This window comes from Lagopus leucura, unplaced genomic scaffold (assembly GCF_019238085.1).
Source record: "Lagopus leucura isolate 7727_CA_CO unplaced genomic scaffold, USGS_WTPT01 Super-Scaffold_100008, whole genome shotgun sequence".
Classification (NCBI taxonomy): Eukaryota; Metazoa; Chordata; class Aves; order Galliformes; family Phasianidae; genus Lagopus; species Lagopus leucura.
In genome coordinates, this window is record NW_024962265.1 from 34834433 (window position 1) to 34859717 (window position 25285).

Sequence of the window (25285 nt, forward strand, 5' to 3'; positions counted from 1 at the left end):
CCATGTTCAGCATTTTATGTGGGCTATAATTTCCTTTTGAAATTTGTCATGAATGCAGATTATCTGGTTTACTAACCCTAACAATTCAAATGATGTTTGCTTCTGTTAAGCCAAGAAGAGGAAAGTAAGTTCTCAAATTCCATGACTGAAAACAGCCAACACACAATGACTGGTGTCACAACTTAGATCTTGGCAGCGGGGTTTGAAGTGTCACTTGAATGCTGTCTCCCTTATTATTCACTTTTCTGTAGAACTGACTGTAAGCAGATGGTCTCTGGGTTTTATGTTTCCCAAAGCTCCAATATCTCCACTCTGCTTTTAAATCAAGAAGGCTTTTAATGATTTTGAATATATCTGTTTGATCCAAAAGCCTTTTATGTAGATTTACTGGTTTATTTTTGAAATATACCTATTAATCATCAGCTTGCTTTCTGACCAACTGTTTTCACTGAATTTAAGTACTTGTTTAAATAGATGTTTTTATTTCTAGTGAGATCACTTATGTACCAGAATTGTCATTTCAGTATTTTTTGAACAAGAAGGATTGATAAAGCAGGCAGTGATGCACGAATTATTTTTTTAAGATCTCTTCCTTGAGAATGTTAAAACAAATTTTATGCTATTAGCAACTGATAAGTTGGAGATCTTCATTTGTACATTTTAATAAATAAAGGAGGGAAGTCTAATTGGCACTGCTGAGAAACAAAGCTTCTGCTGCTCTTTTATTGGGACTATTGTAATGCAGCACCTTGCAGTGAATGCCACAGATTCAGATTAATTCCATTTATTTTCTTGTTTAAAAATCATTGTTAGTAAGAAGCTTTTCCTATTTCATTTTCAGAGAGAAATGATAATCAAGAATAGATTATGTCACTATCCATGCTAAACCACTCAGCAAGGATATTTAAAAACAAGCATTATTTACAGTAAGACATGCCACTTGCTTTAGTTCCTGTAAAATTTAGAAGTTTTAGTAGTAGAAAACTTTAGTTAGTTTAGTTTTCTACTTTAGTAGTAGAAAACTGAGCAGAATACAAGACAGTACCTCTTCCAAAGTGCTGGAAACAATTGTAGAGGAAAAAATAAACCATTTTTTCTCCACTGAAAACCTGAAAAGTTGGAATTTAGTGTAGCACATGGATTTGTCTTCACAACTACAGGATAAAAAAAATTGTATAAATAAGTTTAACTTTCTGACAGAATTCATATATCACTTCAGTTTTATTTTTAAAATATGTTGCTATGTGCAGAGCACTTTATGATGATGCATTTTTACATGAAAGTTGAGCTAGAAATAATCTTGGCTGTTCTTAATAGTTTGCTTGGCTGGACCAGGTCAGAAAATGGATTTTTCATCTCCTTCTCCCTGCTTCTCTAAACATTTGACTTTTTAAAAGAAATTCTTATTCTGGAAAAGGAGTTGAAGATTTTGATAATACAGAGTTCTGAGATGCCTCCAGTTCAGTCTTAAAACTAAAAAGCCTTTTTTCAAAAGGGTTAACATTATAAACAGGGTTTTTTTGTGTGTTAATAATCCTGATTTTTAGTTAAAATACCAAGCAACTTCTATGAAATCACGTTCTCCCAGGAGAACTGTTTTCATGAAAAGACAGAAGCTTCAGTTGTGGTTTTTCATGTCACACCCCATGATAATGAAGCCCACAGAAGGCTTTATCCTTCTTAGGAAACCCAGTACCTCAACAGTTACCCTCAAGCTCCCTATGGAGGAATTTCCCACCGTTTGAATCAAGGCTGTGTGTACTCATGCATACAACTGTACACATACACAAAAATGTCTCAAAACTCATGGCTACAGTCTCCTTTTACTTCATGCTTTATCTACGTGAGCTTCTAGAACCCTAGGGCACACTAAATAACGAAAGAGGGTCTAAATCACAGAGTGCCAGGGCAGTGTCAGAGCACCCTTCTCAGTCACACGTTTTTCCAGCCTTATAGACAGCTAGGAGGAGGACAGACATGCAAGAATCCCCAGTCTGTTTGTGCTACCACTAAATATTTGAGTCCAGTCCCCACAAAACCAGCTGTAGGGTCAGACTGCTTTCAAAGTGGGGTACAATTATCTAAACTGGGTCAGCAGTTCCAGGCCGCTGAGTGATGTTTTCTTGCATCCAGCAGAAGATACTTAGTGTCTGACTCCTTTCTGTCTGCTGAGCAATCTTGTAAAGCGTTGCTTTTTTTTTTTTTTTTTTTTTAATCATACCCGTAAAGAGATACATTTCTCAACCTCAGAACTGCTAATGAGAAATCTTTCTGTGTGGCTGAATCCCACCAGGACATGCACTGCCTGTGGGAGGAGAACGAGAAGGCCAAGTGCTAAAGTGATCAGCCATGTCAGGTTCAAATCAGATACACAAGAATGTCCACGTGAGCATCATGTGGTGACACAGTATTACCACAGTCAGTCTAGCAGGGCAAACAGGGCATAGGAGTGCTCCAAAGCACTGGTCATGACCACCTGCCCTGCTGCCTTGTGAGAAGGGTCCTTGGCTTCTGACTGCTGCCAGATGGGGTTTGTCTGTGTGGTTACCTGGGGCCACTTGGCAGCTCGTACAGACCTGGGCTATCCTGTCAGCATCCTGCATGCAGCCACCTGCTTTGGGAGGCCAGTGGAGGTTACTGGCAACATTCCCAGACACACAAGATGTCTGGTCTTGGACCTCTGTTCTGCAGCCAGGTTCCTAGCATGACCCAACAATTCCTGCTGGCCCCACTTTTTCCCGCTTTTGGGGCTTTGAGGCTAGTTTAAGTATGAAAAAAAAAAAAAAAAGAAAAAAGCTTTGGAACTGGATATTTGTTATGTGTTATGTGTGATATGTGTTATACAACATGCTAGTGTCCTGGCACACCATCCAGGATACACCTGAGCAACGTATTTGGATATAAAGAGAAATGCTAAGGATCAAAACTCTCAGAGGTGTTGAGACCTTCTCATGTTTTATGTGCAGATGGTGTTTGATTAAGTAGCAGGGCAGAAACAAATGTTCCTAAACTATGACTTGTGATTTTTTTTTGTCCTCTTTCAATCTTGCTGTTGCTGCATAGGGTTTCTTGTATCGGTATTGTACAAGGGCTGAAATCTGTGGGAACTGCTGTGCTGACATATTGTAATTAAGCTTTCACAATAATAGCATTTTCCCCTGAGGACTGAAAGGGGTATCCTGCTTAAAGGGACATGTTGGGGAAACCACGCTTACAGTAGCCAACTTTATTTTCATTACGTTCACTTTTGAAAGCCAGTATTGATGGCACTCTTGCCATTCCTTACATGTGGCTTTAACCTGACTCCTATGAGCAAACCCTTGAGAGGGTCCATGTCACCACAATCTGACACTCTCCTTCCTGTGATACCCACCCCCAGACGTGCCCTCTCCCCAGTCCTTGTACATAATTGCTCCATGCTTTCAGCAATGCCTGTGTGCTATAGAACCTGGGGAGGAAGAAAGTGGTAGGAGAGGGAGGAGCATGCCCTTCTGCCATATGTGTGCCTGTCATCAATCCTCATATGCTCTCAGTTCCTTGCCTATCCTGCCTATTGCGTGAAGGACCTTCACGTTTGGTTTTGTCGGCATTGTATTCTTGACTTCTTTATCTATAGTTGTAAATTTCCTCTTGTCCAGTCCCTTCATTATGTTCAGTCCCTTATCCCTTGCAAAAAGAGGCAATCCATGTGATAGATGTTTATCTCAGAGGGAAAAATGACATGGGAGAAGTTTCCTTCCTGTTCCTATACCTAGCATTTGACTTAACCTTGAATGAAAAAGGAAGACTCACCAACAAGACTTCAAGGATCTTCCTGAGCACTAGGTATTTCACTAGGCTGTACCTGCGCTTACTCTTGGGATAAGACTCAGAGAAAGGAAAAATATGTGTATTCATGTGGAGACGTACCAGTGGCATAAAGCTAGGTGTCCATATTGAATTGATCCAAAAATATGAATCAAAACTTTTTGAAAAAACCTACCTTTCACCCTTTTCAGGGTAACAGTGAATTAGTCATGCTTTCAGTCCTATATGAATAATATCTTTTCATCATACATAACGCATATGGTCCTAGCATTCACAGCATGCCACAGGAAACACCAGTGGGATACAGTCCACATAGCTCAAGCATTTTCTTTGAAAGGTTTGGACATTTTAAGTGAGCTCATGGTGAATTTCATACTGTCTGCTTTATTTACATGTCGCCTATCGGAAAAGATCAAGCTTTTCTGTTTTCCTAAATTGGCTCTCTCTGGAATATAATAGCAGCTTTCAAACTCACCATGTTATCTATATATTTTCAATTATAAATAGGGTCGTGTTTGTGAGTTAATGGGTTTAGTTTTGAAAGTGCCAAAACTTTGATCAACGTATGTGAAACAATTGGCTGAAAGCAATGATTTTGATCAATGCTTTATACATCAGTGTGCATTACCTACAGCTTGACAGGAAACGTAATCACTACTGAAATGTTTTATTATCTGCAAGAGGGAAAAATGGTACTTGGAAATTCTAAAAAGATTAGATAACAAAAGAGCACTTGAGGCAGTGCTTATGAGCACTGGTAGAGTGTATAGTCCAGCAATAGGACATGCAATGCAAATCATTGTATTTCAAATTTTCTTACAAAGTTTATTTAAGGAATAAGCTACTTAGAATCTCATTTATTTTACAGCAGTCCTATGTTGTCTATTTTGCTTACATAGTATGGTGGGTTTATACTTGGAAACTTCAGTAATATAATTGGTTCCTTGATCTGCTCCTGAATGTTGGTAAGGTAGAGACCCTGACCTCTCTGAGGACAGCAGAAGTACTGCCTCTGCAGCCACAGGATCACACAGACAGCTGACTTCTGGCTTTGCCACATGAGCAGCAGTTCTGTGAGTAACTCCTCTGGAGCCTGTCCTCCTCTGGGAGGTTGGAGCTGCACAGTCAGCCTTGGCACTGAGCAAGAAGCTGACTGTCACACAGTGACACATTTAGGCTGAATAAAGCCTCCATTCTTTAATCAGTGTAACTGTCAAACTAATGCAACTGTAAGTTCTTAGTTTACATACCAGCATCACACAGGGAAGAAATTTACATCTAACCAAACACAAAGAAACCTCATCATTCAAATTATACCTTGTTTGAAAACACAGGCATGGCACAGTTGTTGCCTGGGGAATGGGGGAGGTACAGCATGACTGTTCCTAAACACTTCCAGCCTCACCCATTTGTTGACCGACCCTGGAATTATTTTGAAAGTTCTGTCTCTGCTGCCTGCCATGTCAGTTATTATATCGAAAATTTAATTGTACAGGGGCTTTGACACTGAACTTTATAAATTTGTTCCAACTGACCTTGTCTCAGTTATTTGCCAGCCTGGCACGAAGGCTTCGCATTCATTATTTGTTCTCATGCAGAAGGTAGAAGGAGCACAGGGCAGGAGATAGAATGGACCTGACGTTTTACATGACTGTGAATGAGGAAGCAGCTTTAAATAAAGAGATTATCATGCCCATCACAGAGAGTATTGCATTTCTCTCAAACAGAACAAATTTAAGTTGTACAGAATTACTTATTTGTACCTTGCTGTGTGTGTTTTTGTTCTTGTTTTTTTTTTTTTTTATAGTGTTTTCAAAACTTCTATTTAAATTTGTTTTTATTTCATCATCTCTGTACTCTTCTGAACAGACATCTTCAAGAAAAGTTTTAGAGATTTGCTTCTATGACGTAGTATTTCTAGTGCCTAATCTGCAAAAAGTTAAATAGATTTAATCCCTTCTTGCAGAAGTGTGAAAGCAAGATATCACCTGCAGCTCAGGGAAGGTGCAACATGTAGCTGAGCTCCCTCTGTTGGCTCTGCAGAGGCTGAAGTACATCAAGTAACTTCAAAGGGAATCAACTGCATTAGCAACACCAATCTCTGTTTAAAACCGTTCTGCTCTTCTATTAAGAAATGTTACGTTCGTTGCTCATTAGAATAATTGAACTACACAACTTTTAAGAAGGAGTAAAACATGAGCAGAAACCCAGAAATAATGTTTATTTTTAGCTTTTAAAAGTGACGGATAGCATCTGAAAATCCAAAACAGCTTTCAGCACTACAACTCAGTGATTTATAGATTGCGAAAGAGAGCGTCATGTTGAGTTTCTTATATTTTTTTATTCCATACTTTCAAATAATTGGTAAACAACTTTGTGACTGGTCCGTAGAGAGGCTCTGTTCAAAAGTGGTTAGTCTATGCTCTCAGTGAACCAATGACCCCAATGGAGAGCTGTGAGCAGTGGGCCAGCTGCTTAGGAGACTTGTGAACACCATGTGAAGCCCCAGAGATAATGTTGGAAACAAGATAGAAATCCAGAATCTCTGGGAAACGAAGAACTGATGTGACAAATGCTGCCTATCCTCATTGTGTTCTTGATGATAGTTTCATGTGAAAGTCCACTGCTCTTTTCTCTGAATCAATTTTCTTTATTTATTTTTCTCCTAGACGCCTGGATGCCAACCACATCAACTACGTGCCCCCCAACTGCTTCAATGGCTTGGTCTCCCTTAGACACCTGTGGCTAGATGATAATTCCTTGACAGAAATACCCATCCAAGCTTTTAGAAGCTTACCAGCACTTCAGGCAATGACACTGGCACTGAATAAAATTCATTACATACCGGACTATGCTTTTGGAAACCTCTCCAGTTTGGTAGTTTTGTAAGTTTTATCAATTGCTTTTTAGCCAGAATCTCTGCTTCTTTGAAGGGCTTTGACCTCTTTGTGATTAATTACTTGAAATACAATGTTTAATTTACATGTTACTTGAGACAACCTAAATAGCTGCATACCTGGGTTAGCTAAGCCTCTATTTTTTTTTTTTTCTAAGGAGGAAACTGAGGAGTAGAAGTTATTTCAGGATACTTTGGAAAATGTCAGTATTATTAAGGAGAAAATAATATAGTCAGGAATTACAACCTGTCTGAAACTATAGTCTGTAAGATACTTAGCGTATTTTAGCATATTCTAACCCCACTGCAACCATTGAACCTGGCACATTTCAGGGTTCTTTATTGAGTATTGTATTCATCAAGTCTGCCTAGTGCTTAATACATTCATTTAAACGTATAGAGCACCAATTACAGGTGTGCAATAGCTGCCTTGTAGTGCACAATCCTTGCCCTATGTTTACATTGAGTATCAGTCCCATTCCATTGAAAGTGGATAGAGGAGTGGATAGACTTGTTATTTAACCAAACTCCTAGACATCTCAGTAATGCTGAGAAGGTAGAGAATGTCCTGAATGTCATTCTCTAGATCCCTGCCAGAAATGCGGAGACAGGAGGACATATAAGGAAAGCCAGGAGAAAATGAACTCTTTATTCCCTGATTGCTTCTGCTCACTTAGGTTCCCATATTTTAGATCCGACCTGCTTACTTCTGGTCTCCTGGGTTTCATATTGATTGATAATTACATTATTCCTCATTATCTGCAACATCTGATGCTAAGCTGGGGCTCTTTAGCCTGGAGAAGAGAAGGCTGTGAGGTGACCTGATAGCGGCCTTTCAGTATTTAAAGGGGAGCTACAGGAAAGAAGGGGACAGACTTTTTAGCAGGGCCTGCAGTGAGAGAAAAGGGGAAATGGTTTCAAGCTCAAATAGGGTAGATTTACATTAGACATAAGGAAAAAGTCTTTTATAGTGAGAGTGGTGAGGCACTGGAACAGGTTACCCAGAGATGTGGTTGATGCCTCATCACTGGAGACTTTCAAGGAGAGGCTAGATCAGGCTCTATGATCTACTTGTTCCTATTTATTGAAGGGGAGTTGGACTAGATGGCTTTTAAAGGTCCCTTCCAATTCTAAGGTTTCTGTGATTCTGTAATTCTCTGCTTTTTGCCTCATCAAAATATGCAGTTATGTTTTCTTTTGTTTGCTTCTCTATTCATTCTGGCAAATTTCCAGCTGTGTGTGAATACGCATGTTCATCTGGCACAGGTTTGAAGCTCCACCACTAGCAATCCAAACTGAAGTGGAATTTGTAGACATTCTTCATGCTAACTCAAACATTACAGCTCAGTGTAGTCATTTAAAAAAAATGATTAATTTTTTTCCTAGGAAGGGGGAAACCTACAAAACATTTGTGTTTTGCTATCAGGAACCTTGCTTTTTATGGACAGAGATACTGAATGTCTCTAGGTTCTGTGATCTTTAAAATTATTTTCAGAGCAGAACAAAGCATTAACGGGTGTGTAACCAGCAGCTCCTCAATCACAATCCATCTTTTCTTTTGAAGTGTTACTCCCATAGTTTTCCTCCACTATGAGAGTGAAATGTGAAGAATAAAGTAGAAGTTTGCTGCAAAAAATGCATCCTCTTCAAAAGTCAGCTTGAATAGCACTAAATTGTACATACTCCCATTAATGAGCTTAACACAGATTGATTTTTTCCGTGTCAGTATAAAAATCTTAGAAGTAGGCAGCATTCTGGTCCTTCACGTGGGAGGGCTGGACTGGAATGAAACATGCAGTTACTCTCGGGGCTGATCATTTGAGAAGTGTTGACCTACAGGTGTTTACAGCTTCAAGGAAGAGCAAATTAAAGCTCTAAAAATTGATTAGTTCATTCATCTCAGTGAAGCTATGACTCCTTGTCCTATGGCTTTGTGTCTTCTTTCTGCAAGGCTAATGGCTGTTTCTGCCTTATTATCTTTCTGTTCACCTGCTATTCTGTGCCATCCCCGCTAACAGCCTCTGAGTATAGGTTTTCCAAGTGAACACCACCCACAGTTCTAAAGGCAACATGTTAATTAATAACGTGTGAGAATATGTATACAATTTCACAACATTTAATGTGCAAAACCCATTCTAAAATTCCAGGTTATGCCCTTTCTGAGCCATGTAGATGGCTGTAAAACAAATCCCTTCTATGGAACCAAATTGAATGCTGCATGGGTGGAGTGATGTCAGGAGAAAGCAGAGGGGGCAGTGAAAGTGCCTCCTCTACACACTCTTGCAAAAGCATGACTTGCATTTAATTGGTGCATGCCTGAAAATAAGTTTATTTTGATTTAAGCATCAAAATGTTTTGCTCGAGTCCACTGTGGGCAATGTGCTTTCCTGACTGTGTGCTTAATGTTCCCCTGCAGACATCTCCATAACAATAGAATCTACTCCCTGGGAAAGAAATGCTTTGATGGGCTCCACAGCCTAGAGACTCTGTGAGTTGACCTCTTATTTGTTTCCTTTTTTTTTTTTTTCTTTTTTTTTCCCCCCAGGGGAAAATCTTCATTAATATTCTGAAAGAATAAAAATAGCCTAAGAGCTAAAGGTGTTTTTTGGCTTGTCTAGTCACTACAGGATCTAAGTGATCGTTTACAATACCTCTATATGGCAGATAGTATTTTTGACAATAAAAATCAGCTTGCCTTTTTAATAAGCATCGTCAGTTGATAAATTGTTTAAAGGACATTTGAGAACTGTATTGGGCATTGAAAAAGAAGTGGCTACTCATGAGCAGTTGTGTTTGTCTAGTTTAGTACTATTTATTTGTCTTGTTTAATCAATAAACTTAAAGGCCAGATTGGGAAACTGTCAGAGTGAAAAGATATACCACCAAGAAACTGTCTCGCCATAGAAGAGGGTTATGAAATCATATAATTTTATTTTTTTATCCCTAGAAAAAGAGAAAATGCCAAATACATGAATCGTGTATCTTTTACAAGGAAAGATATCTCAGTTGTGTCCAAGATCATGTCTTTAAAGAGCTTTGCTGAAGAATAACACTGATAAGGGTTCAAGTCGCCTCAAGCTTTTGTCAAAGTTCTGTTCATATCTATCTGCTAGAGTAGGTAATAGAACTCCAAAATGCTGCAGGAACAGTAAAAGCTTGCGTATCTTCTTCTCTACCACCTGCCACAATCAGCTAAATCCTTCTCAGAGATTTTAGAGATTTCACCTAACCAGGGCAGAGGATAAAGATCTGAGGAACAAATAGACAAAACATCAAATCTGAATAATGCTAGTCTAAAGGTAACTATTTTCTTTCTTGTCCACAGAAGTATGTACTGCTCACTTTCATGTTTCAGTAACACCAGAAAGCAAGAAATTTTGACCTTTTTTCTTTCTCTTTTCATTCCTGAGTTTCAGCTGCACTGATCCCTTCAAACTGAAATGCAGTTTTACAGTTTTGACTTTTAGTCTGCTGTGAGTTGAAAGGAAGTCCCTTAATGTAGCACCGGAAAGGGGGACAGGAAAGAGAGAGGGAAAATGTAATAGTTTGTTGTGTTTTTTTAAGTGAGATTCACATGGCACTTGGTCAAAAATGGGGGGAAAAAAAGAACAATGGAATAAGTAATTGCAAACCCAGTCCCAGCCACCTGGTATGAAAGAGATGAAAACTCAGAGGACAGTCATGAATCTGGGAATGGATATAGGTGGAGTCTCTTCACTGCAGTATGAGAGTGTAGCACTTGCCTCAAGCTTACTACTTGCGTACTATACAGACCAGTTTCAAGGTAGTTTCAAGACCATCTAAAGAGATCTCAGCATAAACTATGGAGGTCAGTTTTAAGATCATTTGCTTGCATTGATGCATAAGTCTGGAAATCACTTATCACTGCAGGGCAAAGCAGAACTGTGCTTGCCTGTAATCTCTTTCTGTCAATAAGTGGGAGAGAGAGATTTACAAGCAGGAAGGAAAGCCTCCTTGAGTTCAGACAGCAGTTTCCTGCCTGAATTACTTCAGCCTGATACTGTTTCAATTTCCATCTATTGTAAACTGTGATTTCTGTTTTGCCCATTCCATAAGGCTGTTTCTCAAATTTTTCAGACTATATTCTTCAGAAAGCACTGCTTAGGGAGCAGGCGCATCTCAATTTTAGTTTCAGGTGTCTCCTGAATACTAAAGGATGCACACATCTTGCTCAAGGCAGAAGTATGTGTATAGTTCATTCACTTTACCATAATGAAGTCTAATTGCCACTGCAGCACGAGCAGTTCTTAAAGCAAAGGTCACTACCCTAGCTAAACTACTGCTTTTACAATTTGAATGGTTAGAAACAGTCTCCATGTGAGTACTGCCAAAGCTTAAATTGAACAATACGGTTAATGATAAAGTTGGGTTTATTGTATGTTTTCCCTCTTGATACAAAAAATAAGAATGAGAATGTGACCTAAACAGATTTTTTACAGAACATCCGTGCACTTTAAAGATTTCCTGGATTTGGGATATACGTTTCTCATTCAATGCATGAAAAATGGTATTTCATTACAAATGCCAACAATTCAGTTATTCCTGACGTAACACAAAACCTAAATAACACAATCTGTTTTCACACAGAGATTTAAATTACAACAGTCTGGACGAGTTCCCCACTGCTATCAGGACACTAACAAACCTAAAAGAACTGTAAGTACAGCATTTATATTAGGATGGAGAATGTTTTGTCTAGTGTATGACTGATTATTTTCTTAATGCTGGTGATTTTGTCAGTAATCCCTAAAATCTGATATCCTAGGAAAAGCTAATAAATGTGCCAACATGCATAAAAGATAATTTTCAACATGCAGTTTAGAGCATTCAAGTTCTGACAACTTTTATACTGCATTGTGCAGTAAATTTTCTTCAAGAACTTCATCCTTGGAACACAGCTAATTTATTTTGAGTCCCAAACACAACAATTGTTCTTTCCAAGCAATCCAAAATATCACAATCTGTTAGACTAAGGAAAAAACATGGCCCTCTTACTGGCTTATCAAGTTTAAATGTTTTCTTCCATCCCTCCTCCCCCATTAAATTAAAGCATTCTCTTTTCAACTTAAATAGTCCTTTGTAATGTTGTAAACAAAACACTTGTGGATGCACAGACATAGTTTCTCTTAAATGACATCAACAATGAAATGAAGCCAGCCAAGTTTATTGTAAGAAACAGCTGAGTTATAAAAGAATGAATGAAATATTCACACATTTTAAAATGATGTGTCCAACAGTATGTATGTCCAGAGTTCTTTCAGTTTGAAGTAATTGCCACTCTGCATGTACCATCAGCATAGATTTTACAAAAACTAGCTGATCGTATAGCAGCTGGACACAGTTGACACAGTTGACACAGTTGTAGTATTACTGCATCACTCATAATAACGCCACTTTCTGAGGCTGGGATTTTTTTGGAAGCAGGGAACCCCCAAGCAGTGTTGACTCCAGCTCAGTGCCTTCTGTGCTGCCCAAGAGCGTGGCTCTGAGAGGCTGTGAGTTTTTCAGTCCAGCTACTCTCAGCTGCTGTTCTGTTTCCTGAGGCCTAAAATAATTGGTATGAAATCCAGTGGCCTTGAAGAACTGCCTTTCTTCTGACCACTGGAGTCAGTAGCCAAATATGGATAACCTAGGTTTGCAGTAAATGCACCTTGTCCAGTCCAGCAAATTGCCTGATGTGCTTGAGATTTCTCAATCCCATTGGATCTCACATCTAGGTATCAAACTGCTTGTGTCAGCTGAGCTCCTCTGCACAGGAAATCTTTGGAGTGTTAAATTGTAACCTGAATTCCCAAATCCAGCACAGAACCTGACCGTACATCAGTGTTTTGCTTGGCCCTGGAAGCTGATCTTAAAAACATGAGGTGTCTCTCATTGGGTTCCTTCTGTTCTCAGCAAGAGGAACCCAGGGCCACAAAGATTCAGTTTATTGCAGGGCTACATTACTAAGGTGTTTCTGGGTCAGGCCTCTTCTCTTTCTCAGAATTTGTGCTTGTACTAAAAACACTGACTATGGCTTTTTTTTTCTTGTCTTGGAAAGAGCAAGCCATCAAGGCAGAGCTATACAAGTCCCAGATACTCTGCCCTTGGTGTTATCAACTGTAGGGTCAGTTCTCTCTCCAGAATGGGTATAGATGTTAGGTTTTGAAGATACCTGTGAAACATTTTTCCCAGTGTGGCCTTACTATAGTGTTTTACCCAGTAGTGCATTACTACTCACCTTTGGTTCAGATGAGGTACATTGCTGAGGCGCCGTGCACAGGATATGAGCTATAGCCATGATCACTCACTCCCAGTCAGACCTCAGAAGTACCATAGACTCTGTTTTACAGAAATGCACTGCAATTTCCTTTTGGCTGATGATGGGGCTGCTCCCACACTCTGACCGTGTCAATGGTGATGAGGGGCCAGACGCTGTCCTGGGAAGCAGTCACGCCATTTCTTTTGCCTTTCTCTGTACAAGGAATCCCATTCAGTGCATCCACAAAACCAGTCTGTTCACTGGTTCTAGATGAAATGGGATCCTCATATTGCTTGGAATCTGTGTCTGCATGGATGCAGTTTTTATGGCGTGCAGAAGAACAAGGAATTTAGAGCCTTGTTCTGTCTCATCAGCAGTAGCACGGTGACTAAACAAGTGAAACCAGTAATGTGGAACCTGTTGAAGTAATGACCAAGTGTGCCTGCATGAGTGAACAATTTGAGGCTTTCTAAATATATAAATTTAATCTGGGAAGCCCTTTTCATACCCGACTGAACTAATGGGAGTTTCCCACACAAATCATCATTGTTCTTTAGAAACCTTAGTTGTTTCTTTTGTTTTTCACAATGGAGAAGTACTCATATGAATAAAATCCAGTAATTAATGATGAGACCAAGTTTTGGCCCCCTATCCAGCAGACACATTGGACAGCTTGTTCATTTCTACATCTAAAATATTTCAACAATGGGGTTGTAGGAGACTCAACAATATAATGTATAAAATCATTTACTTTATAAATTTGTGTAATTCATTATTATCACAGTAAATGGAATAGATGCAAATTAACAAATAGGAGAGGATACATATATACATGTACATATGTACTATTCAATGTCTATATGTACATTACATATACATAACCTACATGACATACAGCTATGAAACGGTTTCCTGCTGTGAGCATCTGAATTTTAAAATGCTATTTTGCTGTTTATTTCACCTGCATGGCATTTCTTGTGTAGAAGAGTGCTGAATTCCAGACATTTCTTCACTTGTTCTTTTGCTCTTGCTTTTGCCAGTTGTCTTACCCCAGAAAGCAAAAATATATATTTACACACAGACATTTTCCTTACTACAGTCAAAGAAATTGTTGTGTATTGTGAATACAAATTGTGCCTTCTCATTCCTTTTCTTTACTATGTAAACCATTTTTTTGTTTCGTAGAGGATTTCATAGCAACAACATCAAGTCGATACCCGAGCGTGCGTTTGTAGGTAATCCATCACTTATTACAATGTAAGTGGTAACAGTTTATTCAATGACACTTTGTGTAAGAGAATATGGTATTAAGTACCATGTTTGTTGCTATTTGTCTGATATATCTTCTTGTGAATGCCCTGTGTAGCACATAATAATGCAAGTGAAAAGCTTATATCTTTCTATCCTTATGAAAAGTGTGGCAATTTGCATGCCTTATTTAAAGGGAGTGAGTACCAATACTTCATCATTGACCTTTCAGTTGAACCACTCTTTATAAGACTCTTAATATTGCTGGCAATGTAGAAGATATAGAAAAATTACTCGTGATGGATTCCAGTCTCAATTCTCATTATTTACATGAGAATACATATAATTGGCAAACCTCAGTGTACGAAATTGTAAAATAAATGTAAGAAAAATAGCCACAAGTTTTGAGCAGCATTTTTTTAATGAGCAAAAGCAATATTCATTTACAAGTGCAGTGGTACTCCACTGCTGTGGATGGACAACATTCTCCAAATATGAGAAATTCTGTTTTCTTCATCCATCAACTTTGTCGTATGTCATAATAAAGTTCTTCATCTTTGAATTTTAATCTTTCTGGGAGAAAGAGGAAATGGCAGGCTTCTGGTTCTAAATCCAGGGAAAATGGATACTTCAGTATTAAAAGCATACTTAATGGAAATAGCTAGCAGGTGAGAAAAGGCCCACAGGCGCACAAAATGTCTGTGAGCATACAGAGATTACTCATTTGTGTATATTATAATCATGCAATGTGTTTTGAATCTTTTAAAATATTCCATGTAATATTTTGTGTATGTGTTATTTGTATAACGTTGTGTATAACATTGTGTATAACATTGTGTATAAAATGCCTTTTTTGCTCTCTTTTTGCAGACATTTTTATGATAACCCCATCCAGCTTGTTGGAAAATCTGCTTTTCAAAACTTACCAGAACTCAGAACTCTGTATGTGTTTCATTTCTTTAAATTGTCTTCAGTTGCAACGTTAGAGGTGTCCCCCAAATTCCTCATTGCAATTGTATTGAAATGGTGTTTTAAATTCTAGGACTTTAAATGGTGCCTCACAGATAACAGAGTTTCCTGATCTGACTGGGACTACAAGTCTGGAGAGTTTGTAAGTAGTAGAGGAGTATTTTCCTTTGGTTTGTATTTTTGATATTTATTCTAAAGAATGTCCCAAAAATAAGCATTTGTGTTGCAATCTTTGATTTATTTATTTATGTATTTATTTATTTACAAATTCTCTCAATAGGACACTCACAGGAGCACAGATCACCTCTCTCCCCAGATCAGCTTGTGACCAGCTACCTAACCTCCAAGTGCTGTACGTTTCTGCATGATTAATAACTTTACATTAATAAAAAAGATCAATGAGCAAATGAAATCATTATGATTTCAAAATTACCCCATCGCTGCTATTTTTGTGTATCACATTACTGCACAGAAATCAGAGCAGGGAGCAAGTCCCAAATGTTCCTGAAAAATACCATCCTCCAACAGTTCGTATTCCACATACCTGTCAGTAATTCCCACGCACTGCTGAAGAAGATCATTAATTTTCATCTTTTTAGGAAATGCTAAAATGGTTCATGATTTTGTTTAAAGAAATCAGAGCTACTTTCATTGACTTTATTTTCATTTAGTCTGTCTCTCCTGTTGCACTTTTGCTTTCTTGTGAGGCAGATAACTCAGGGAAGTGAATGGAAAATTTATCTGTGTAAGGAGTATAGCTCTGAGTGCTTTTCATGCATCTCTTTTAGATTTTTCTCCAGACAGACTTAAGTAATTGGCTGAAATTTTGATAGACTATTACTTGGCATTGTTGGGGCACAGTTCTTATACTAAATATCCAATATTATTTTAGCTTGGAAATGTCCTTGGGGTTTGCTTAATCACTAACGAAAGTAATCACTCTGTCTGCTTCTTTGAGAATCAGCCAACACTTTCCTCTATGTATTACATCACTTGGAATGTATTTTGTATTGCTTCTCTGGCCAACATTGAAATAGGACTAATTATAGCACATGATTTGAATACCACTGTGGATGTCATTAACATTTCCAGAAAAATTAAGTTTTAGTCGATGGACTCAGTAGAATCCTACACTGTCATTACTTGCACTGTTTTCACAAATCAAACGTAGAATCTACAAAATGCCCCCTGTCAGAATAGTAGTGACAAAGATAATTTTTTCCAAGGAAGCAAGTGGGTAGATATGATTTAGTTTTAAAGGATTGGAAGCAGGGATGAAAGTAGATTACTTTTTTACTTGATATTAATAATTATGGGAAAATGACATTTTTTGTAATTATGTATTTAATTTTTATTCTATATTCTTTCCACCAGCAAAATTCAGATTTAGTTTTCCCCAAACAAGATGTATATATATGTATGCATATGGTGAGACTGTTGAGAGTGGGTAGGAGAGGGGTGTTTGGTTCTTTTCCTTCTTTTTTTTTTCCCCTCCAATTTCTGCAAATTGCCTGGACTTGTTTTTGATTAGTTAGATTATTCTATAAATCAGTCCAGATGTTTCAGTTATTCTGTAATTTGTTGAGTTTTGGCTCAAGTCTTTTCAAGAGCTTTTTTCCCTCATGTAGTGATTGATTTCAAAGTTAATTCCCATATCTTTAACCACAGTGCTCAGTTATAAGATGTAACAGTTCTAAGGATCAGAAGCAATACTGCTTAATCAGAAGTGTAGAACTGAAAGCTAATTACAGTTCATTGTGATTGTTGCCAGAAAAATATAGGATATTCTCAGACAAAATGTACATATACATTTAACATATTTGTAAATACATATTTATTTGTGCATTTTAAATGTTTAAATATTTATCAGAAGTTTAATGTGATGAATATGAAGTCTGTGATGCAAAGCCAATGCTCCCTATAAGCAGACTGCCAATGCTGTTACTGTAAAACACTTAGAAGTCTGCACTTCAGCAGGAGATTGTCAGACAATGCAAGGAATTTGCGACAGCCGTATCTGGAGTTAATGTATCTTTCCTTCTCCCCTCAGTTAGAAATTAAAAGCTGACAGATGAGAGATAATAACTGAATCTGCACATTTCTATTCTCCTGTAAATAAGTTATTTTTAACTGAGCATAAAAAGAGACAGGAAAGCAAACCTTTTAGCATTACATTGAATGTTAATCTTTTCTTTTCTTGTATATTACAGAGATCTGTCTTATAATCTGCTGGAAGATTTACCCTGTTTTACTGCATGTAAAAAGCTACAAAAAATGTAAGCTTCAAACTATCCTAAAATGCCCAAAAAGAGGCATCTAGATAGAATTTGCTTGAGCATCATTAATTCAGTTACAACTGACCAATTTGACGTACTCAAATATGTATCCTTACAATGTACTGAAGTGGATCATAAATGGTCTACAGTACTGCTTAGTGTCTTCTGGATACCTTTGAAACTGAGAGAATTTTTATTACTGTTTCAGTGACTTGCATCATAATGAAATTGATGAAATCAAAGCAGACACATTCCGGCAGCTGGCTTCTCTTCGTTCTCTGTGAGTACAGCACTAATGGTGGCTCACGTTGGTGCTCAAACACATGGGGGTATATTTTCTATTAATTCACTGTCTATTCACTGTCTGTCCACTGTCTGCCACAAGTCACTCTAATTTCTATTTCTCCTCACTTTGATCTTTCATCCATTAAGTTGTGATTTGGAAAGCAGAATAAGCATTTTTAAGTTTAGTTATCTGAACAATGAATTCAGATATGTAAACTTACAGATATAGAAGCTGTTACTTCTAAACATTTATGGTAGAGGTGGAGAAAGATGCCGTCCCAGAGCTGGTATCTATCGGCAGAATCAGCTCTGAGGAGCATGAGGTCTTTATAGGGGTAAGTGTTCTCTATGAAGAAGAACAATAAGAAATACATAGGTCATTCCAAAAGTAATTCTTCCCATGAAAACAACAACAGACACAAGGAGCATAATAACATTATTTGACAGAACAAATTCTCGGCTACAAAGCACAGCTTTTTGTCATGATCACAATTAGCCAATTTGCACGGATGACCTGGTTAAGATACTCTTCATGGTGTGACAGCTGTGCATGGCTATCTGGAACATGGGTTTGTCTTTCACATCACTGTTGCCACTGTTGGAATGCATCACCCACTGCCTCACTGTGCTCACATCCACTCTTTGGTCTCTATAAACATTCAGCAAGTGTCAATGTGTGTCATTTTTTCTGCATGGAGGAATTTGGTGATGCCCCTTTGCTTCATATGCACTTCCATGTCACACAACATTTTATCAGACGTCTCCTCTGCTGCCATCTGTCACACAGCAGCAAAATGTAATGGAATATTGGCAGGAAGGTTCACCCTCACCCTACTGCCATACCACCAACATCTGCTTCTGATGTCATGGGCCAACATAATAAAATAGGAGGCATTACTTTCAGAGCATCCATCATAAATTTCAAACTTATGTATGTTTCTAGTGTTCATAGAGACACAGCAGAATGACTTTGTAGAGAAATTACTTAAGAGTATTTGCAGGATCAAGTCTGTATATATATAGTATATTATGTAGCTACTTATTTCAGTTTTTCCTTGATTGTGACTAAGTTTATTGACAATGGATTTGCAGTTACTAATCATATCATAAGGGCCTCTTAGAAGTAGTCTGTATATCCCATTCCTCTGTCTGCTACCTTGGGAAACTAAAGCAGACTGAAAACAACTGAGTTAGACTGCGAAGGGCATTAAGAAGTTTTAGAGAATGTTGTCACTTTAGTAACTAACTCCATTAACTGACTAACATAATTTTAAAAATTTCAATAAGATTTTGCAGCATGAGATTTGCAGAAGTTTATTGAAAGTATTTGCATGTAATTAATACCTTTTTTATATTTAGGCACCCTAATCAAGTGTATGAAAACTTCCATATTCACTCAGTGGGTATGTAATTTTCCACTCACTTTTCTTGTAGGGATTTAGCTTGGAACAAAATTAAAATTATTCACCCCAATGCCTTCTCCTCTTTACCATCTCTGATCAAACTGTAAGTATTTGTATATCTTTTACATTTAAATTTTAACATTTTTCTTGCAAGAGCATACAAAGCACTGGTAACTTGTTAATTGCCCCACTCAGCAGAAATAGAAGCTGTCTCTGTTCTAATCTTCTGGTCTGTTAGATCTGTATCTAAATGTCTGCTTTTTTGTACTTCACCAATTCCCATAGGTATTATGGCAAAGCTGCATATACCAGAGTGCAATCAGGATGATTAGAGCTTCATGAAACATATTAGTGTATCTGCCATTCTTCTTTCAATTTGTTAGTCATTTACTGTCTTTTAACAGTGGGGTGGATGCCGTATTAGTTGTGTATCAAAACTAAGGAAATTGATACAAAATCAAATTACAAGCATTGTTTATCATTGCATGGAATAGTTTTTCTTCTTAAGTAACTTTAGTCAGATTATTTAATGAATAAAACACCAAAAATCCAATTTTGCAGGTCTTAATTACAAGCACTTCTTTCTTTACTTTTTCCTTCTTCCCACTGTAGTTGTAATACCTCTATAAGGTGAATCCCTGGGGTGTATCCCTGGGGACAACATGGAAGAAAATTCCTCTGCAGTTATCTTGCTCTGCAGTTGTTCACAAATGCACGCTGACGGGTATCTGATCACAGATAATCCAGGAGTTTGATTTGGGAGTTACAGGAAACAAAAATTTGAAAAGAGGCATTAATTTCTTTTGATGGACTAAGCCACCCCTCTGAATGATGGACTGAAAAATGTCTATGAGGAGAATATTGCCTATGGCATCCTTTTTGGAGGGATCCTCCTTAGCGCTTTCTTGTAGAAGAAAGAGTACAGGACCATTGTTCTGCCAGCAATAAATTCTTCCCTTGATCTATAGAAAACCCTTTGAACACACACGTAAACCACTGTACCAAGTGTTACCTGAAATGCCTCTCTGTAACCCTCATCTGAATGAAGTCATGGTAGACTTCACAGTTCAGTTGGACCAAAATTTCATCTTTGGTAATTAACTGTCTTGTGAGCAGTAGGACATACGCATGCGCAAGTACATGCACATTAAACATGAAAAGGTAGAAAACCAGTACGTCAACAAGTCTCTTATTTTATGACTAGCCCTTTTGATTTAGATGTTCAAGGGACAAGAACTTTATAGTCCACCCGTAAAACCATACCAGTGGCATCAGACTCTCCTTTTTTCTTTTTTGAGCATTGACCATCTGAAGTATTGCAGTGTAGATTATCATGAAGAGGACTGAAACAGCTTACTGAATAAATGGTAGGGAGAGGGAGTAATAGAAAACAGAATGCATCTGAACATCTGCCTTTGCTTACTTTACCATTTCCCCTTGATCACTGTTAGCTTTCTGCTGAAAATATAGATGTACATTTCTGAGTGCTGTTGCAGTTTTGCTCTGTTGATTGAGACTTGTGTATAACACAGTCATTTTTTATCCATTTGGAAAACTATAGCCTACTTCTCCAATATGACACTTCTATTACAGAATTAAAATAAAAGAGAACCTGTAAGCTGATTTTTATTTGCTGTTATACAGGGATGTGTCATCCAACCTTTTGTCCTCTTTTCCTGTGACGGGGCTACATGGTCTAACTCATTTAAAATTAACAGGAAATCATGCACTACAAAGTTTGATATCATCTGACAATTTTCCTGAACTCAAGTGAGTATATCATTAAAACTAATAAGCTACATTTGTGTTCATGTGCAGTGGAAGGTGTGTCAGTGTGTAACGCATGTTGTTTCATATTGTCAGTCTTTGATCTGTGCTATTAAAACCAAAGCAAATACGATAAAAATGATAGACTTATTTTATTATGTTCACTTTTAACTGAAGAAACTGTGAAGTGTTTTGAAATATTAACCCCAGTACTTGGTTAATATGAGCCACATCTGCTTCCTGGTGATATATTTCAAAAGCTGTTAAAACAATATGATATGATATGTCTTTCTACTGGTCTGTGCTTACAGAATTTCCCTTACGTTTAGAGAGAACTCAGTAAATATCAAAAATATACTACTGAAGTTTTAAGATATTTGGCCATTTTTGTTCCAAGTAAAAATGAATGTGGGTTGTTTTTAAGATTCAGATAACACAGAGCCATGGAATTAGGAAATTGCAGGGATTAGAAGGGATCTCAAGTGATCATTGAGCCCAACCGCCCCCCAAAACTTTGCCATTGTGTGCCATATAAAATTTTGATGCTAATAATTTTTTGCTAGATGCTCTGTGATACAAGAAGGAACTTTTATCTAGAGATTATTTGCAGCTCTGCCAGTCACTGCATGACCATAGAAAAGTCACAGTAAATCATTTTGCCTCTGATTTCAGGATACTGGGGAGTGTTCCTTAACTTTCCTTGATTTTCATGTTTTAATTGGAGGATGCAAACTGAAAAAAAAATATTTTTTTTCCTCACTTTAATGTAAAATTTTTGATACCATAACATTCAAAACAGTTAAACAGTATGAACATAATTAGAGAATTACAGAGTGGTGGAGATGGGAAGGGACCTCTGGAGGTCATGTAGCCCAACCTCCTTCTCAAGCAGAGCCACCTGGAGCCAGTTGCCCAGGCCTATGTCCATACGAATTGAAAAGTCTGCAAGGAAGACTCCATACTTATGTCCTCCCTAGATTTGCATTTTGCACTGGAAGAGTTCCATAAGTCATTATATGCAGACATCTCAGGGAGATGTGCTACTGATGGAAAGGACTGGAGTTTTTGTACATTGTTATTTGTTACAAATATAGGTGTGATGAATAGAGGTAGGGAGATGATTAAATGTTTGAATAAAGCACTGGATAGAACCATACTGGAGTACTTTTATGATGCTATGTTAATATAAACAGAGAGAAGAGTTGCAAAAATGATTCAAGCGCCATGAAACAGTGCCTTAAAAGACTTAATAAACCCAGTATTTGTAGTTTGTCACAGAGGAGATTGGTAGTGACTCAATCACTAGTGTGTAAAACTACTTTGTAACATAAATGTTCAAAGTGCTAGAGGCCTTATGTAAGTCTTCAGATGAGTCTCAGAGGTCAAGAAGCAAGTATCATAAAAAGTTGTGAATGTCTGAGCCTGAGCGTCTGCCTGTTTTTCTTCTCTCACTGACTTTGCCAGCATGTTGAAGCAGGTAATAATTCTAAAATGCCCAAAGCCTCTTAAAAAGAACCTAAACACAAGAAAATTGATCACTCCAAAATAGAAAACATACAGTAATACATATACCATGTGTGTACCTGTAATGGTCCTAGAACAATTTATTGTTTAACTGAATTGTGTACAGGTAAGATTTTTGAATTCTTTTATCAATATTACACTTTATGTGGGTTGTGTTTTTTTTCACAAGATAAATTATATATATTGCTGAAATGTAACTACAGTGTATTTAGTTGGAATGAGTAATTAAAAAGGATGTGCCAAGCAATGGCTTAATTCTTTAAAAAGATATAAAAAATATGACCGATATATCTAGAGCTGATTAACATCTGTAAGAGCAAATTATATCCATTCAGGAGAGAATGGGATAAAATCCTATCCTGGATCCTGTAAGACTTGTACCATAAATTAAAATGAGGCCAGGACTTCGTGCAGGATCACTGCAGACAGTGCATGAAACACCAACTTGAACAGAGATCTGAAACGAAATGAAATTTCACCCTTTTTAATTGTTGGAACTAGACATTGGTTTCAACATTAAAGACAAATTCCTGTATAAAAACTTCCTGCTCATCTAAATGGGTCATTGCTGCTCAATACACAAACACATCAAAGAGCTGAGCATCCTCTGCCCCACCTTCAGCAATGGCACAAGAATGCTCAAAGAGCCGAGCCCAGCTTGCTATAACAAGCTATGAGGAAGTAAAGTCAGGCTGCCAACCACTCCTTCCCCCTTTATCTGATGCTTTGATTCAGTGCTGTAAAGAACTCAGTGACTAGCTCCATTCGTCATAACTGTGCATTTCCATTCACCATCAACCAACCTTTGTGAGGTGGAAAACAGCCTTGTGTTCCCTGATGTTTGATCTAAAATCAGGAAAAGAGATATTCCTTGCAGCAGGAAAAAAATGTCAGGGGTACAAATACCATCAGTAAGGTAAGAAATATATAAAAATAAATTCAGACAGTGTTTCTATGGGACTATAATTTGACAAACTCCAAATCTAATCACCACTATCACATTAGCACCAGGTATAAAAAGGACTGTTTCTGGCACTGTATGGCTGAGAGTTGCTTTTTTTTTTTTTTTTTTTTTTTTTAATTAAAAGTTGCTTTTAAAGGAAAGGAATTCCTCTGTCACCAAGAACTGGCGCTAATTGCTTTCCATTGCAAAGTATATTTTATCCATTGTGTTCTGGGTCCCAGTCAGTCTGTTCAAATATGCCTTGCGCAGACATTCAGAAGTATTTGCAGGTTTTAAACCTGTATGTGTGACCTAGTAACTAAAAAATAAAAAATAAAAAAATAAAAATTCAGTTGTTTGAGTTTATCAAAAGGTTCTTGAAAGTCCTAAAGAGAGGATAAGAAATTGGAGTCTTAGTCTTTAACCAAAAACAATTTTTCTGGCCACTTTGTGGAAGCTGTGGAACACCACCTTGTGAGAGGTCCACATTTCAACTTTGTGAGAGGCCAGTGGGTAAAAGCCCAAAAGAACCTGAAATCTGTTCTTGTTAGCTATGCATTAAACACAGCACAGCCAACTGGTCAGAAGAGCAAACATCCAGAAGAGAGCAAACATCCAGAAGCAGTTAACAGGGCTGGAGGGCATCTCCTGTGAGGAGAGGCTGAGGGCACTGTGCTGCCCAGCCTGGAGGAGAGGAGGCTGAGAGGCAACCTCACTGCTCTGTGCAGCTCCTGATGAGGGGAAGCAGAGGGAGGTGCTGGGCTCTGCTCCTGGGAACCGATGGCAGAATGGGAACAGCACAGGGCTGCAAGGGGAGGGTCAGGCTGGAAGCATTTCTGTGCCATGAGGGTGGTCAGACAATGGGAGAGACTTCCTAGCAGGGTGCTAGATGCCTGTCAGTGCTAAAGAGGTGTTTGGACTCTGCCCTCTGTAATGTGCTTTAAGTTCTGGTCAACCCTGAACTGCTCAGGCAGTTGGACTAGGTGAAAGTTTCTTCCAACTGAATTATTCCATTCCAAAACACACTTGCTTTCATTTCTTGAACCTAAAATACCCACTAGCTATTTCCTCAGCAATATTAAACGCTTCAGAAGGTTTAACTTCGCAAGTCGCAGTGATCACCTTATAGAAATTTCAGTGTTTCCTTTTTTAAAGTGTTTTGTGTTGGTTTTTATTTGTTTTTGTCAGCCCAGGTGACTAACTGTTGGTCAGTTTTGTAAAGTGTGGATATAGTAATAGTTTATTTAAGAAGAGCTTCTGGGAAAAGTTTACAGAAATGTTTCATCAGGATAATATTCATATTTTAAAAGATCACATGTAGAGAAATGAGTTAGAAATTGAATATTTAAGTCAGTCAGATGGCATGAAGTTGCATGATAGAACTTAGTTTTCTTGAACTTTTACTGGAGTATTGAAAAAGTAGCTTGTGCAATTTTGTACTGGTTACAAGAGTACAGATTATTGTTGCTAATTCCCAACAGAAATATAAGTGTATAGAGTCTAAGTTCTCCAAATGCATTAATTTAAAATTCACTTTAGAGCTTAGGGTTCGGTTTGCTCTTCTCTAAACTTGCTAGCATGCAAGCTTAAGTGTTGGCATTGGGCGCAGTTCACAAACTGATTGTCTTGTAGATTTTCAGGGCATTAAGTGTTGCTCGGAACAATCATTATATTAATTTACATGACTAATTTGTTGAAAGTAACCTGGTAGTAGTCACATCTTTACCTCTGAAGGTTTATTGGTCTGTTGAAATTAAGGTGAATTGTTAGGTTTCACTATGTTACTACTGGGGATCTGCAAACTAAATATCTATGTTTCCAGTGCATAAAGTATGTCTCAGCAATAGAAGTAGTAGCCTTTAGAAGTTGTATACATGTAGTTCTTCCCCAAAATTTGCACATCAA

At 37.8% G+C, this 25285-nt stretch overlaps 1 protein-coding gene across 1 annotated transcript in view; it reads left to right on the forward strand.

Annotated features, from left to right (window-relative positions):
* Positions 1-25285, forward strand: part of LGR5 (leucine rich repeat containing G protein-coupled receptor 5) — an 84004-nt gene that overhangs the window by 53078 nt on the left and 5641 nt on the right. Inside the window, exons 5-15 of the mRNA XM_042872564.1 lie at positions 6477-6692; positions 9120-9191; positions 11312-11380; positions 14151-14222; positions 15084-15155; positions 15256-15324; positions 15463-15534; positions 17393-17458; positions 17667-17738; positions 19178-19249; positions 20791-20916. Of these exons, the coding sequence (XP_042728498.1) occupies positions 6477-6692; positions 9120-9191; positions 11312-11380; positions 14151-14222; positions 15084-15155; positions 15256-15324; positions 15463-15534; positions 17393-17458; positions 17667-17738; positions 19178-19249; positions 20791-20916 (978 nt within the window). The remainder of the gene's footprint in view (positions 1-6476; positions 6693-9119; positions 9192-11311; positions 11381-14150; positions 14223-15083; positions 15156-15255; positions 15325-15462; positions 15535-17392; positions 17459-17666; positions 17739-19177; positions 19250-20790; positions 20917-25285) is intronic.